The following is a 14940-nucleotide window of genomic DNA, read 5'->3' as shown; positions in this document are numbered from 1 at the left end:
ACTACTAACAACGTTAAATAAGCTTTTTACTGAACTTTAATTTGATTTTTTTTATCACTACACTTATAGATTTCAGTTGGACTGTCTATTAATTACATTAACAAAAGGATAACATTTAGAACCTAGTACAAAGTATGCTTGACTTATCTAACAGTATAAGATAGCAGAGCAGTATCGCAAACTGGTTGAAGTTAGAAGTGTACGTAATTGAATTAGGCCTCGGTGGTCTAGAGAATAAACATTTCCCGAAGACCGAAAGTCTTGGGTTCAATCAATTGCGGTGAGGTCATGAGTACTAATTGTTGAGGAGTCCTATATTAGTACGAAATAGCCGGTCAGTGATTTTTAGTTTTCAGTGGTGATCTAACTAAGATCGTTTCATGGTGTAAACTATGAAAATTCTACATTATTAACAAACCCCGCCCCCCCCCAATCACAAATATTTCTGTATCTTGTAAATAACTTGTCTGTAACTTCATATAATTTGTTACAATAACAATAGGAAAGGAATCACACAGTATTTTTGCTTACCATTCCATTTTCGTTTTAATTGTTTTCAATTGTGAATCGAATTGTTGCACTAATTGTTCATAATTATTTTTAGGTTCAATTTTAGCCATTGTTTCATTCTCCCATTTTGATAATTCATTTACTAATTGATTGAAATCATTTCGAACACGTTCATTTGTAGAATTGAAGTCTAATTGATTTACTAAAGATTCAGGAAGTAAATTTTTGAAATTTTGTACTAAATGATTAAATTTATTTAATTCTGGAACAACACTGTCCAGTTCTTGACGAAGTGTAGAAATCTAATGGAAAGAAAGTAGATGAATATATAATCGAATGTGGTGTTAGCTGTAATTATCAGTTACATAGGATCGTTTTTATTATTAGTTTTATAAATAAACAATATCCTACTAATTATATATTTAACACCAGAACACTTAACTTCAATTCTTTATTGATTTAATGAACCAAATGTTATAGATTAGGTCATTACAAATAGTTCGATCACGTAACTGATAAAATTAGAGTGTTGCACGACGATAGCCAGAAGTAAAATTGCAAATATATATATGGTTGTGTATCTGCCCAAACTCAAGGAATCGTTAATAAATATCTAAAATTTTTAGTTTGTGCCCTGATAGAAGTAAATTAAATTCCCTGTTGAAGAGTTTTAACTATTCACTGCTTCATAGGACATCAGTCATATTTTTACCAATATGAAATGTAAAGTATAGTAACCATGTCAAATGATGAATCCGAATCCAAATATCCCAATGCAGTATAAATGATGCAATCGATTTGTGTTTTCTTTTGTTAATCCGTACTGGTAGATGCTGCTGTATACGATAAAAAAGTGGCCTGGACGAACGACCTACATAACTGCTTCCACAGCAGTAGGTCAACTGGTAGACAAACACTGAATTGGTCAGTCTATCAGTAAAGCTTAGTAAAAAAACAATATAGATTGATCAGGTCATCTATTCTGAAACATGTAGTATATACAGGACATTCGGCTTCGGATTAATCTCTTGATATTATTTATAATAAACATAAACAAGTAATACAACTGACTTGGTTCAAATGAATTTCACTTCCCATAGTATTATCCACAAGGCATTTGTCATGTACACTATGTATTCGATTCGCTTTTTGCTGTAATTTTCGTGTGAGATCAATTTCAAGTTTACGGAATTCGTTTAAATCATGTTGTAACTTGTTTAAATCTTGCTGTGATTTATCATTTAAAACAACCGCTTCATTCCACTGTTGTTCAAGGGAGTGCATTGAATTTCTTAATTCTACAGCACCTGGCATATGATCACGATTGTGTAAAACTTGTGTAAAACTTTGACGAACCATTTCAAGTTTCGGTATTTGTTCATTGAACTGAGCACGATATCTAAATTTAAAATTAACCAAGCAGTCGTAAATAATAGTTAGGAAGAACACAACAATTTATGTAGTTAAGTATTTCGTTTATAGAGTAGGAATTCGGCGGTTATTTACACAAATGGACTAGCTGAGGTATCCCAGTTTTTGTTCGAGTTTACGTAAAAAATTTAGAAATAATTCCAGTGTAGTTAGTAAAATGTCACTGTTTAATTATTCTTAGGAATATAATTATTTAAGGAAGAGGAAACTACTAACGTATAAGGCGAACAAAATTAAGTTCACTTTTTCAATACAATTATCTCTTGGTTATATCGTATTAGCAGTAGCTATCTCTCACCAAATATCTACAACGAAAACTACTCACGATATCTAATTATCAGATCAAACGTTCTTTTAAAATAGCCTAGTGAAAGTCTAATTATGTACTTATTAATCCCATCTGAGGCAAATTGTATGAAATACGACACTAAATGACATGAGGAAACAGAGAACATTCATGCGTATAAACAGTATTCATTTGTTAGATTATCATGATGAAACATCAGATGGCAGTTTTACTTTTCAAGGTTGAGTTCATCTTCTATGTAGCTAGAGCACGGGGGAAGGAGAATAATTTGTTAACAAATAAGTACAAACAATAATAAAAGATGTCTACGTGGCTTTCATATGCAAACAGAGACTTCTCAATGGAGCTATGAAGATCAAAAGCGAAAGGTACAATTTTTAACAGTAACCAACACCCTACTAGTAAGAGACGATCACAGTACGCTAGGAACTTACTAGATAACGGCTTGGTGTTTACAACGAAGGAGTTTAGGTTCTATTTACACAGAATAAAGATCTAAACCGTGTGATGCAGGTGTATGCTCTTGACGAGTCCTCAGAAGGATTACATATGTCCTAGGTCCCACTGCTATAACGCTGAAGAAAAATCTGAAGCTTGAGAAACTATTCTTTCGTAAATTAGTCTGCATATTTCTTAATGAGCATTTACCAAAAAGTTGTTTCATAGCATTACCAAATAGTTCAAATTGCAAGCTAATTTTTGTTGATTAACTATTATTATATCATTTACAGTTCACAAGTTATTGTTGTTGTATTTCCAGTTAAGCCTGATAATGATCTAAATGAAAATAATATTGTACAAACTGTGTCAAAGATATCCTGGTTGCATCTCTATTGAGATTTATGTTTAATAATTCATATTTTTCTGTTTTACTAACATAACAATCTGAGTTGTGTGTTTGAGAAATAAAAGTATATAGTTATTTGGTTTTTAGGTATTTTTACTTGGTGGCTATATATTATATAACGAATGACCCAATAAGAGTAGAGGACAAACATCCATCATCCTCTATTGCCAAACATATAATCGAAACAGGTCATAAGATTGATCTTAACTCGGCTTTTGTTGTGTTGTTTAAATGTGTAAAAGGGCGTACACTGAGGTTTATTGAAGATTTAGCCATACGAAAATTCAAACCCCCTTTGTGTATTCAAAAACAGTTTGTTCTCTCCTTAAACCTACCCTGGTAATATTAGCTTATTATCCAGAGTGATGAGGTTACAAATTGTTTTCATATTATTATTATTATTATTATTATCCTTGTCTACTCTTACCCCCCCATTTCTAGTCTAGTTGACCTTTTATTTTTATATATAAATGTTCTTAACAAGTATATTATGTGTGATCAGATTGTTCGAAATGTATTGCGCTAATATATCACATAGTTCTGAAAATCTTCGTCTTCTTATTACATTATCAAAATTTATCAAAGGGACTAATTGCTTTGAATATGACACAGTTTTGAATAGACTCCGGATGAATGTTGTACACTACAAAATAAAACAATAATCTCTACCAAATATATACAGTTAAGTTGAAGAAAACTATGAATAATAAACATATTAAAGATTCCCATTGTGAAAATTAGAACACATGTAAGCGAACAATTGTTTCCAATTAGATCATCATCAGGCTTTACTCTAATATACATGAATATTTATACGAAAATTTTTTGGACTCATCAAGGTAATTTGAGTCAATAATCCCAATGAAATAGAATACATCACCGAGTATAATAGATAAAAGTACAAGTTGATAGTAGGACGACAAGTGTAATAATAACTTACTTTTTTAATTCATTAATAGCTTGATTTACAGATTGTATAGTAGGAATATTTCTATTAAGATTATTCATTGTTTTCATATAATCTCCAAGCCAATTAATTAATTCTAAACGTTTTTCTTCAAAATTATTTAAATTTATTATTAAAGATTTAAATTCATTACGGCGTTCATTTAAACAATTACCTAATTGATCATAACGTTCATGTAGCTCGTCTAATTCACGATTGACTTCATTAATTTCTTCAGTATGTGTAAATTTTGAAAACAAAAAAAGTATGAAAAATAAAAGTTTGTCACGTTTAAATAAAATATGAGAAAAATGAATAACTGATTTATATATATATATATATATATATATATATGCCGGCTCAGTGGTCTATTGGTTAAGTGCTCGGGCGCGAGACTGGTAGGTCCTGTGTTCGAATCTCGTGAGGCGAGGTCGTGGACGCGCGCTGCTGAGGAGTCCCGCAATGGGACGAAACGGCCGTCCAGTGCTTCCAGGTCTACATTGGTGATCTAGCTTCAATTGACTCACGCTTTCAACTATCAAAATACTAAATCTCCACAAAACCCCTTCTGATATATATATATATATATATCATTGTAAGTCATACCTTAAAACACATTTATTACAAAGTCCTCTTGATTTTTCTTTACTAAGATGAATTAATTATTGTAAAACAAATTCTGATGTGTATGGATTTATTACCTCATTTTCTTTATTGATTTAAAGAAAATTTATGCAAATTTAATGAGAAATTTAATGGGAACTATTAATAGACAAGTATTATTTCACAATTGGTTTGAATAATTTTTTCTCGTTAGCGTTTTTTTAGCGAGTTGGTTTTCTACGGGTTGGGGTCGTTAACTCCATGCCCAAACCTCCTCCTTTATCCGGCAGTAGCCTCCGGAGGAGCTACGGGCGGAGAAGAATGAACAAAAATAGGATAGAACTAGAAAGGAAGGCCCGGGACAGAGTGGGTTGGAGAATGTTGGTCGGCAGCCTATGCTCCATTGGGAGTAACAGGCGTAAGTAAGTAAGTATTATTTCACAATTAAAAGTATTGATTGTTTAAGAGTATAAAAACTGATTATGTAACATGGATTATTATCATGATTCTGGATAGAAAATAACTATTTATAAATATATATCATTGTGTGAGATAAGAATATCATTTAATATCATAATTATAGTATTTTTTTTTTCATGGAAAGACAAACGGTAGAATAGTAGAAGTGGAAGATTTCAGTTTAAATTTTTGTATCTCGATTTTTTAAGAGATGAGTAGTTTTATTGTGATGGATATTAAAGGAAATAAATATATTAATCGTTCCTTGAGTTGACTATCATACTTTCCATTGTATATTGACTACCTAATCGTAGGTTCTTTGGTTAACTTTTAGGAAAATGATATATGAAAAAGAGAATTCAGCAAAGAAAAGTTTCTTTTCGGCAAAATCATTTACCTAAGCTATACATTCGTACATACAGTTATATGGAAAATATATATATCCTATAAATTGTATGTTTATTTTCAGCATATTGAGAAAGGATGGAACTGCTCACATACTTAGTGACTTTTTTCAAGCTACATTATTACATGTTCAAAGAAATTTAGGGATAAAGCCACCGAATTAAATCCTCCTTCATCTGTTACCAAGAAACTGATGAGAAACACATTGGGTCATTAGACATAATGAAGACGTTTCAACCCAACCAAAAGAACACTTTATCATTCGTTCATGAATATTGATCTAGATGCGGATACAACATTACAAATCTTACGAAACCGACTGTCTAATGCTTAGAAAAAGACTTTCTTAATTATCTGAACTACGAATTATGTTTTATCAGCCGACACTTGATACAAGGATATGTCAAAGATAAAATGTTGCTTTGGGTCACATCGACGTGAATATACCATTGGGTATAAAAAATATTGAGTACGATTGTACAGCTCTAGTAAAGGATTTCGTTAGGAAGAAAAAGTTGGAATCAATGAGATTCATGTCCGAATCATTGATGACATTGTTGATTAGTCGAAAATGTTTTCAAGTCTGATGTAAGCTGTAATTTAAACCAATTCTGACTAATCAAGGACATTTTTTGGCATCTTCTTGTTATTATATAATAATAATAAACAATTAAAACATAAATTAATACTTGTACATGTATTTTAATTCTCAGAATGTGGGATCGTAGAGATTACAGTAGTTTTAATAGTTGAATTCATGAGTCGATGTAAGCTAGACCACCATTCAAAACCTGGAAGCACTGTACAGCGGTTCAGCAGTGCGCATCCGCGGTCCTGTATGTGGGACTCGAACCCAGGACCTTCGGTCTTGCGCGTGAACGCTTAACCTATAGAGCATCGAGCCGGCATCCAGCGGCTGCTCAAGATCATGAGTCAGCCATTCAGTGCTTACGGGTTTTCAATGGTGGTCTAGCTTAGATCGATTTATGAGTTCAACTATTAACACTTAATTATCTAGATGAACTTTTGACTTTAGTGTTCATATAGTCAAGATTATTTACAACTATTTAACTAATTAATTAATGAGTATAGATTATCATTTTTATTATGTAATCACTTATTTAGCATTTGATCGGCAATGATCTTTCCAAGAATAGATTGAAGAAAAGCTGGATACTATTTCACTACAAATTCATAGCTGAACAAACTTTAAATACAGACTAATGCTAATTGTTATATCTTTTTTATCATGCTTAAAAGTGATAATACAGAGAAAAATATATAAATCAAATATTTATAATCAAAATAATTCATCACTAACATATCGGTCAATAAGTTTTAACCAATTACAATAAGGTGTGCTTAGCCATTACCGACAATCATTACACATGTTTTACAATGAAACGATTTACTTAAACAAAGGGATTTGGTTGTTAGTGTAAGGAATTGGTTAATAGAAGGTTGAATTATTCATAAATATCACAGACTTTTATCGATGACCACGATAACAATAATAATGACAACAATAACAACGTAAAGAGGATGATTAGATATAAGAGGTTATATATAGGAATCATGATAATGTTTCACATAAAAGAATGAAATATAACTGACTAATATTTAAACAAATTTGCAATCATATAGTTAAGAGAAACTTGAATAAATAACTAATCTACAGCGGGAAGTTAAAAATTTAATTGTGTAAATCATAGAAAATAATAATATTAATGATAATATTCATCACCAGAATCAAAGCTGCAATGTACATGCATAGGCAGATATATTAGAGATATGATATTTGACATTCATTAAAAGAAATAACACTTGAACTGATAAAAATGTTATATGCACACATACAATATGATCATACGCATTAGAAATCAAGCACTTCAATCAATAAGGCACCGATATTAAATGTTGTGTGATATTTTGTTGACAATAAAAATTACTACTTGTAAAAATTTCCAGATTTGAATAATCATATGCTCACTAGTGACTGACTTCAAGAGATATTTCCTTGAGTTCTAGTGAGAAGCAGTGACTAAAGGAGTTCTAGCAAGTCTGTTGTAGAGATATCAACTCACTGAAGACAATTGGTGAACGGTTGCTCAAAATCGTGGATTGGTTGAAGTTAGACATTAACACTGTTGGATGACGGCCGGCTCAGTGGTCTATCGGTTAAGTGCTCTGGCGCGAGACTGGTAGGTCCTGGGTTCGAATCTCGCGAGTGCGGGATCGTGGATGCGCACTGCTGAGAAGTCCCACAATAGGACGAAACGGCCGTCCAGTGCTTCCAGGTTTTCCATGGTGGTCTAGCTTCAATCGACTCATGATTTTAACTATGAAAAGATTTGAATTTAATGGTTATTTTATTTTGTTTGAAGATAGAATAAGCATAATTTACAAAATGGAACTATAAATTACAATTTTAATGTTTTCAATACATAGTTTTGATGCATGGAAACTCTGTACTCTTCATATACATATATATATTAGGTAGTTTAAGACAGTTAGCTAAAAACCCTGAATCTAGTTTTCGCAGTAATTGGTTATTATAATTAAAGCGTAGGATTAATTTTGAGGGAACTGATGTTCGCTATAAGATGTGAACTAGTGTAGTGAACGAGAACACAAGTGGGGACAACGGAATATATTTGAATGCAACATTACAGAACCTCTTAGTAAAATCTGAGAGCTATACGGTAAATACTTCATATACAAAATGTCAATCAATCATAGACTTTATTGTTCTTTCGTCTTCATACCAATCATTCTCCGTTCTCAGTCTCTTTCCTTCGATCTTCTTAGCCTTCTGCCTCCAGGTATTTCACTTTTGACTGATGATAAATACTAATTATATCTGCTGACATTAGTAGCACACATCACACTACTATCACGTGATCAATTAGCATTCAGTTACACCAGGAGGATAAAAACCTATGATCTCCGAAAACTTTTTAATGGTAAAGTTAGTATTTAGAGCTAGAGCTTAACCTAGTTAATGATTTAAAACAAACTACTGACTCTAAGTAAATCTAATTACTCAGATGACTAAAGTGAAACATCGTACGTTTTAAAAAAGTGAAATTAGACACGTAAAGATATCCCTATTAATCAGTGTGTTCGCCTGAGAGCCTTGTATGACCTGAATATGATTTTAATGAATAAGCTGACATCACTGATAAACCGCAGAGAGGCGAACAAATGCTTCAGATCAGCTTGAGATTTTTCAGCGGTGTGCACTCACCACTCTTTTAGAAAACATGGAACGTAGGATTCCACTTCAGAGGTCTTAAAGTTATGGTAGTCATCACGAAACTGAAGGTCCTATGTTCACGTAGGTATATGGTCGTTGTTGCACGCTATTGATGAACTAGGAACTAGGTTAAAACAGTTATTCGACCTATCATGGTTGTCAACATAAACTATATTGACTCTATTTCTAGATATTTTAAAAAATGGACATCTTTAAAGTCAAATAAAAAAACACTAACGCTTTGAGTAAATCGTTGCAAAAGACAATAAATGAATAAAAATGAAACCGAAAGATCAATTATAAAGTAGAATGCAAACAGAAACAAAGCGACAAACATGCACAAAATGTTGGGTTATTATTTTGTTACATGCAAACAACACACTCGTTTGATTATATTTGGTTACATATATATATTAATACATAATGCTTGGAAAGCTTAGCTTACCATGTAGATTACACATAGGATCGGCACTGGAGATGCCACTTGATCCACTACTAGCCAATGGACTTAATACATTCATTAATTTATTGTCTTTTGATTGTTTATAGGCAGCAGAAGTGGATACACGTGGTACCGCTGTTGAGTTATAGTACATACACACATATATATGTTGCAATAAAGTGAATGTTTAAAAAAAAAGAAATTTCCACAGAATATTATGGGTTATATGAAGTGTATAGATGAACCAGACAGATAACTATAGAACGACGTACGAAACAGTATGGCGTATACAATACTGATGAAATTTGTCCGTTAACTGAAGCCTAGCAGAGTACTGAATCCGGGTAATTTATACTCAGTATTGTTTTCATTACGATTCGATTTACACTACCATTGCGTGTACATACACAACTTAACTTTGACCGGACTAAATAATATTGATAGATCATGAAATCCTTTATTTACTTATTCTTACTAATTGAAGTCGTAACAGGTCATCCTAATTTCTTAATTAGATAATAACTTATGCATTTAAATTCTTAGACTGAAAGGAACTTTAAGCCAAAAATATACATCAGGACATGATTTCCGATATTTGATTTACAATTTAGATATTGAAATTTGATACGCTTACATGAGCTACGAATTTACATATAGTCATTTTGACAAACTATTATTGTTTTAACTGGACACCTGAAGGATTTAAAATATAAATGATTTAATAGACCGTCACCCTGAAACGATTAACATTCCAATATTAATTATACGGTGAAATTCATACTAGCGAGCACAACCCCAAAAGAGTATTTTAAAAAGCACTAGTTTATCTAAAGATTCTTCGTAATAATAATAATAATGTGTTTTAAAATATGATTATTAAATTTTATATTTTTCTTTCTATCAGCTGTGAAGGAGACTAAATTTCTTCGTTTCTTTAAGGTTACAGCAGATGCTATCACATTATGTGATGATGAACATACCGAATAAGGTAAAGTTAAGAATAGTGAGCTTATTGACTAAATAAATAAGTAGTTAGACAACTGTTCCAAATTTCTGACTTGGTGCTGTTGAATAAACATCAATTGGCGGGATTGTGGTAGTACAGTACAGGGTTTAGCCAATAGGGAAATTTTGCACACCAAATAAGCAACGACGATTTGCTGGGAAACATTCTATAGATTATGATAGTGTGGTAAGCTTTAAATTACATTCGTTTTATGAGAACCTAATATAAAAATTAGTCTCTATTAGCTTGTGGTTGAAGTGACTTAGCGCCTGCAGTTCGCTTGCTGATAGTTCGCTATTTAGATCACTAAAGTATACCCTTAGAAAAATTCGAAAACACCTACTGATTGATTCCCCATATAAAACTAAGCCTACTTACAAGGTCTCATTATTTTCCCGAAACACTAAAGCTGCACCTCCTCACACAAAAATTAGCCTAATTAACCATGTGAGAATGTTGAGTCGCGCCTATATAATTACAATTTATATTTAAAAAATGTTCCCATATTTTTATGAGTCATTGGGAGTATAATTAAACTTCAAATTTGTAATTCTATGTGTGACTTGCCTTGCCAACATCTTATTATAACCCTCCCCTAATAAACCATACAGTAGTTAAGACGTTTAATCACTTGATTTGTTACGTGCTGAATGTGAAGAACTGTTACTATAGGTGTACATCTCGTTTGCCATAATTGTTTCGTTTAACATTTGATAAACCCTTATTGATTTAAATTTTGAACTTTATCTTAGATATTCAGTAAATCAAGAAACATCTAAGTATTTTTTTATAACTATCCACACGATGTAAATATAATATGAACATGAGCTGAAATTGCATTCGTATAAATAATTAATTAACATTTTCGAAGTACCTGAAGAAGAAGAAATGTGAACATCATTTGATGAAGTTGTTCCACGTCCGAAATTCTTATCAATTCCACTTGGTGTATGTAATAAAGTATCATAAGCAGAGCCTAATTGGTCCACTTCATCTAATTGTTGTTTGATTGTCTCTCGGAGTGAATATAATTCATTTAATTTGTCCATTTGTTGTTTTACTGAATTCAAATTTAAAGTGATAGGTGATGATAAAGTAGTTAAACGTCCATCAGCAATTAACAACATTTCTTGTACTTGATTACGTGCTTGTGCATAGGAATTATTAAACGATTCTCTTGCTTTTAAATCATCTTCACGTGTATTTATTAAATGAAGTAATTGTGACCAACGATTATTCAAATTATCCATATTTTCTTTCATCAATTTAGCATTAGCATCGTTTTCAGGGATTTTATTTAATAAAGCACTAACGGATTGTTGTATATTATCTAAATGTAGCTGACGATTTGGTATGTGCATCTAATCGTGTTCAATATTGGTAAAGGAAAATTCGGAAAAAAGAAACAATATGCATTCGTTAGTATTCGTCGATTCAATTTTATTATGCAATTCTAGAAATAACAGTTATTAAACGCAACGTCTTAAAAACTGATCTTTAGTCTGGAGATAATTCCAGAGACTTGAAGTGCATGAATGAAATAGTGTTATTACATAAAGATGCTGAAAAAAGGCACTTTTCTAAATATTTTAAGTGACAATCTATCTTAACTTTTGAAGGTTAAGCAACAGTCTGGATCAATATATAGTCCAACAATTAACGGTGAAGCAGGTAATTAGGCTGACAACTTGACTTCGGATTCTATCACGTTTGGTGAATTTGTTAACTCATAAAGTCTGGTTATAGAGACAAAATGTTTGGTTAGATCTCAGTACACAATAATAATAATTTTGGTCAGAGTAATATGTACGCATAATTATTATAATATAAAGTAGTGTGAATTACCTTAATCTATGTGCCACTATATAATATATATTTTAAATTGAGGACTATGAGTATTGTGAAATATGAGCAAAAGACTGAACAAAGTAAATCTACTGACATAAAACTTGAAAAATAGAGCAGAATAGAATGAAATTAGTAGCCTACTTTAATTGACTGAAGTTTGTGCTTTAAGTAGTTTTCTGGTAGATGAGCAGTTGTTTGACAATTTAGCTGATTTCCAACTTCATCAAGCCATATATTAAATTCATTAATTTCATTATCACACTGTGCCAACTGATTTCTCAATGTATCCAATTGTGAAATTCGTGAAATAACATCATCCTTTAACGTTTCAAGTCTGCCGAAAAAAAGTAATAGTAGAAATAATATGTAGGATAGATGACAACTGTAAAAATTATTATTCTATTAAATAGATACAAATAATTCTGATATTTGAAAATTTATCAAAAAACACTAACAATAGGAGATTGTTAGTCATTGAATAACTATGGAAAACCAATTAACATGATGTAAATTATTTAAAATTCAAGATGAAAAAAATACATACTGAAGTTCAGTAGTATGTTCATTTATCCACTAACAAATTTATTAAGACCGGAATTAATTAAAACTGGAGAGTTGAGAGTACAAATAAAAGGGTATAATAAAAGGGTAGAAGTTAGGTAAGTGTTATGTCACTGAGATTTATTTGATCAGTCCTCTTATTTATTATTTATTTATTTGATTTATTTATTTAAACACATAAATAATGGTACAAGGAAGCACCAGATACATATGCACCGCACAAATCTCATTCGATTTGTGTGATGGCTGTGATACTGCCCAGATGTCCAAACTGAAGCAGGTGGTTTTCTTAGGGGGCCATACCCGGAGCCTTTGAACCAAAGGTCTGATCCACAAGGCAATGGAGTATCGTGAGGAGATGCAGTCCCATGGTAGCCGGTGAACAACGAATGATTCATACGCCATTTGATTCTTCAGTATACTGAAGCCCAAATACACCGTTGGTTTGGAATCAGGGTTTTCCAACTTCCTTATGTGAACTCACCGTGTCCACCAACCCTGTTAAAGCACCGGGCATTAGCTTTTCGTCCTTTGAATTTCGTAAACAACAGTAATGCCACGAGAAGGCAGTGAGTAGGATTTCTCAAGCAGTGGTTGTATGCACGTGGCCATATGAGAGTATTTCGAGAGGGAGAGCGGACTCTTCCCACTCTCGGCAGTACCAGGGCATTCGGGGGCTAAACCTGGAAGCACTGGACGGCCGTTTCGTCCTAGTATGGGACCCCTCAGCCGTGTGCTTCATATCACAATCTTCTTAAACCTCACTTATGTAGGAAAACGGTTTGGTGTAAGTAATGATTAGTTTAGTAATGAAACATCCGTCATTAAAGACAATCAATCCTATAGAAATTCGATGAGATAAATTGTATTCTGAGTTTTAAGTAACTAAACTAAAAATTATTGTTTATCGTAATGTGAGATTAGGGTTCTCGGGCTAAAATTATACCTTCAAATCATAAAATTAGGATGAAATGACTCAGATTTTTAATTTTAGTTAACCTAATAATCAGACGCTGAAGTAACTTATGATAGTATCACAAAACAAAATATGGCGAGACTATAATTTATGGACGAGCCAATCAGAAGCGTTTGAGGGATTTCAAGGTGACAGCGCCTATTTCAGTGCCTGATGCTCAAGTACGATCGGTTTACAGGGAATTTTAGAGAAGACTTGACAATTAAGCGGCTACAACAAATGAAACTACCAAGAAGTTCCTGTATTTGTAATTACGAGTATCAAATGACTTGAAGACCCTATGCAGACTACCGTGATGTTATCCTTCGATGTAATATATGTTGAAGGTAGATGTTTGCTAGAATAGGAACCTTTATCGCTCTATCCAGATTGAGACTGAGGCATATTATAATAATTGCCGCGAACTATATAATAAAAGCTGCAATAATCGCAGATGTTAATGAATCTTCGGCTGTTCAGTGGTATGAGTGTTGTGGGGACATATCCATTATAAAAATGGAGTCATATAGATGAGTTCCTCTACTTATGCATTACGATTTTGGAACCTTTGTATCTTTTTCTAACCTTGACAAGTTTTTGGACCATATAACAGAAGTGTATCCACTTTAATTATTTGATTTTGTTATAATGTATTTTTCCTTTATGCTGACTGTTTACTGATTTGCTAACATTTCTCAAGATCACTTAAGATTCGTTCAAAGGTCGTCCATAAATTATAGTCTCGTCCAAAATATTCGATTACATAGAATACTGAAAGATAAAATCAAATACAATCATCATACCGATTATCTAAAATATCAGTTTGTTTCAATTCCGATTGTGTTAATCGTAATTTATTAGGATCAGTTGTTTTAACTTGTTCCATTGTTTGATTTAAACGACTTCTTATTGTTTGTGAAGCTGATTGTATAGAATTTATTTGTGCTAAAGTTTCATGTAATTTAATCATATCTGAAGGTAATTCAATAGATTGTTTCTTAGCAACATTACCAGCTTTGTTATCGGTGTAATCATTTGATAATTGATCACCGATACGATTTGTTTGATTTAAAAATTCATTTAAACATTCTTGTGTAGTTTGATTTGTCAATAGGCATTTCATAAATTGTTTTTGTAATTTTTCACATTGATCGATTAATTGTTTTTGGTAACTTAATGCATTTTCTAATGGTTGATTAATTGCATTAATTGAATTATTTGTAATGAGATTAGCTTCTGTGAATTTCTCTTCAATTAAATGTAATTCAACAAATTTCAGATTCTGAGAAAAGAAATGACAAAAAGGGAAAATAAAATAGGATAAATTAATCGAGAATGTTTTCGTTCTCACGTTTCCTTTAGAA

The 14940-nt window shown here is 32.1% G+C and overlaps 2 protein-coding genes across 2 annotated transcripts in view; both read right to left on the bottom strand.

Annotated features, from left to right (window-relative positions):
• Window positions 1-1869, bottom strand: part of Smp_138620 (hypothetical protein) — a gene marked incomplete at both ends in the record, with an annotated part of 56667 nt that extends 54798 nt beyond the window's left edge. Inside the window, one exon of the mRNA XM_018792584.1 lies at window positions 1582-1869. Within this exon, the coding sequence (XP_018644196.1) occupies window positions 1582-1869 (288 nt within the window). The remainder of the gene's footprint in view (window positions 1-1581) is intronic.
• A 12491-nt stretch (window positions 1870-14360) lies between these two features.
• Window positions 14361-14699, bottom strand: Smp_120140 (hypothetical protein; the record flags this gene model as incomplete). Its single annotated transcript, XM_018792583.1, has 1 exon — window positions 14361-14699. One exon carries the CDS (start codon window positions 14697-14699, stop codon window positions 14361-14363), a length of 339 nt encoding a protein of 112 aa, XP_018644617.1.
• Window positions 14700-14940: the final 241 nt, after the last annotated feature.

Source organism: Schistosoma mansoni, assembly GCF_000237925.1.
Source record: "Schistosoma mansoni, WGS project CABG00000000 data, supercontig 0246, strain Puerto Rico, whole genome shotgun sequence".
Classification (NCBI taxonomy): domain Eukaryota; kingdom Metazoa; phylum Platyhelminthes; class Trematoda; order Strigeidida; family Schistosomatidae; genus Schistosoma; species Schistosoma mansoni.
Note: the sequence above shows the minus strand (reverse complement) of the source record. Positions and strands in the feature narration are given on the sequence as shown.